Source organism: Gavialis gangeticus, unplaced genomic scaffold, assembly GCF_001723915.1.
Source record: "Gavialis gangeticus isolate Ggan-Ray unplaced genomic scaffold, GavGan_comp1, whole genome shotgun sequence".
Lineage (NCBI taxonomy): Eukaryota > Metazoa > Chordata > Crocodylia > Gavialidae > Gavialis > Gavialis gangeticus.
Window position 1 is genome coordinate 10,271,522 of NW_017729009.1, and position 269 is coordinate 10,271,790.

The window sequence follows — 269 nt, forward strand, 5'->3', positions numbered from 1 at the left end:
CACCCCGGAGAGCCCCAAAGACACCCCTGGAGAGACCCAAGACACCCCTGGGGAGACTTGAGGCACCCCGGGGAAACCCAGAGACAGCCCTGGGGGACCCAGGACACCCCAGAAAGACCCGAGACCCCCGGAAAGCGCCGTGCCCCCGCGGCCGTGGGGGGTCCCCGTCGCCCCGGGCACTCACCGCTCCTTCAGGCGCGGGGGGCCGCGGTGGCCGGCGCTGACCTGCGGGACAAGGAGGCCGTGTCCAGCCAAGGGCACCCCCCGCC

At 74.0% G+C, this 269-nt stretch overlaps 1 protein-coding gene across 1 annotated transcript in view; it reads right to left on the reverse strand.

Annotated features, from left to right (window-relative positions):
• TTLL9 (tubulin tyrosine ligase like 9) overlaps nucleotides 1-269 on the reverse strand; it is a 14,313-nt gene that overhangs the window by 13,326 nt on the left and 718 nt on the right. The window contains exon 2 of the mRNA XM_019509745.1: nucleotides 185-261. Within this exon, the coding sequence (XP_019365290.1) occupies nucleotides 185-261 (77 nt within the window). The remainder of the gene's footprint in view (nucleotides 1-184; nucleotides 262-269) is intronic.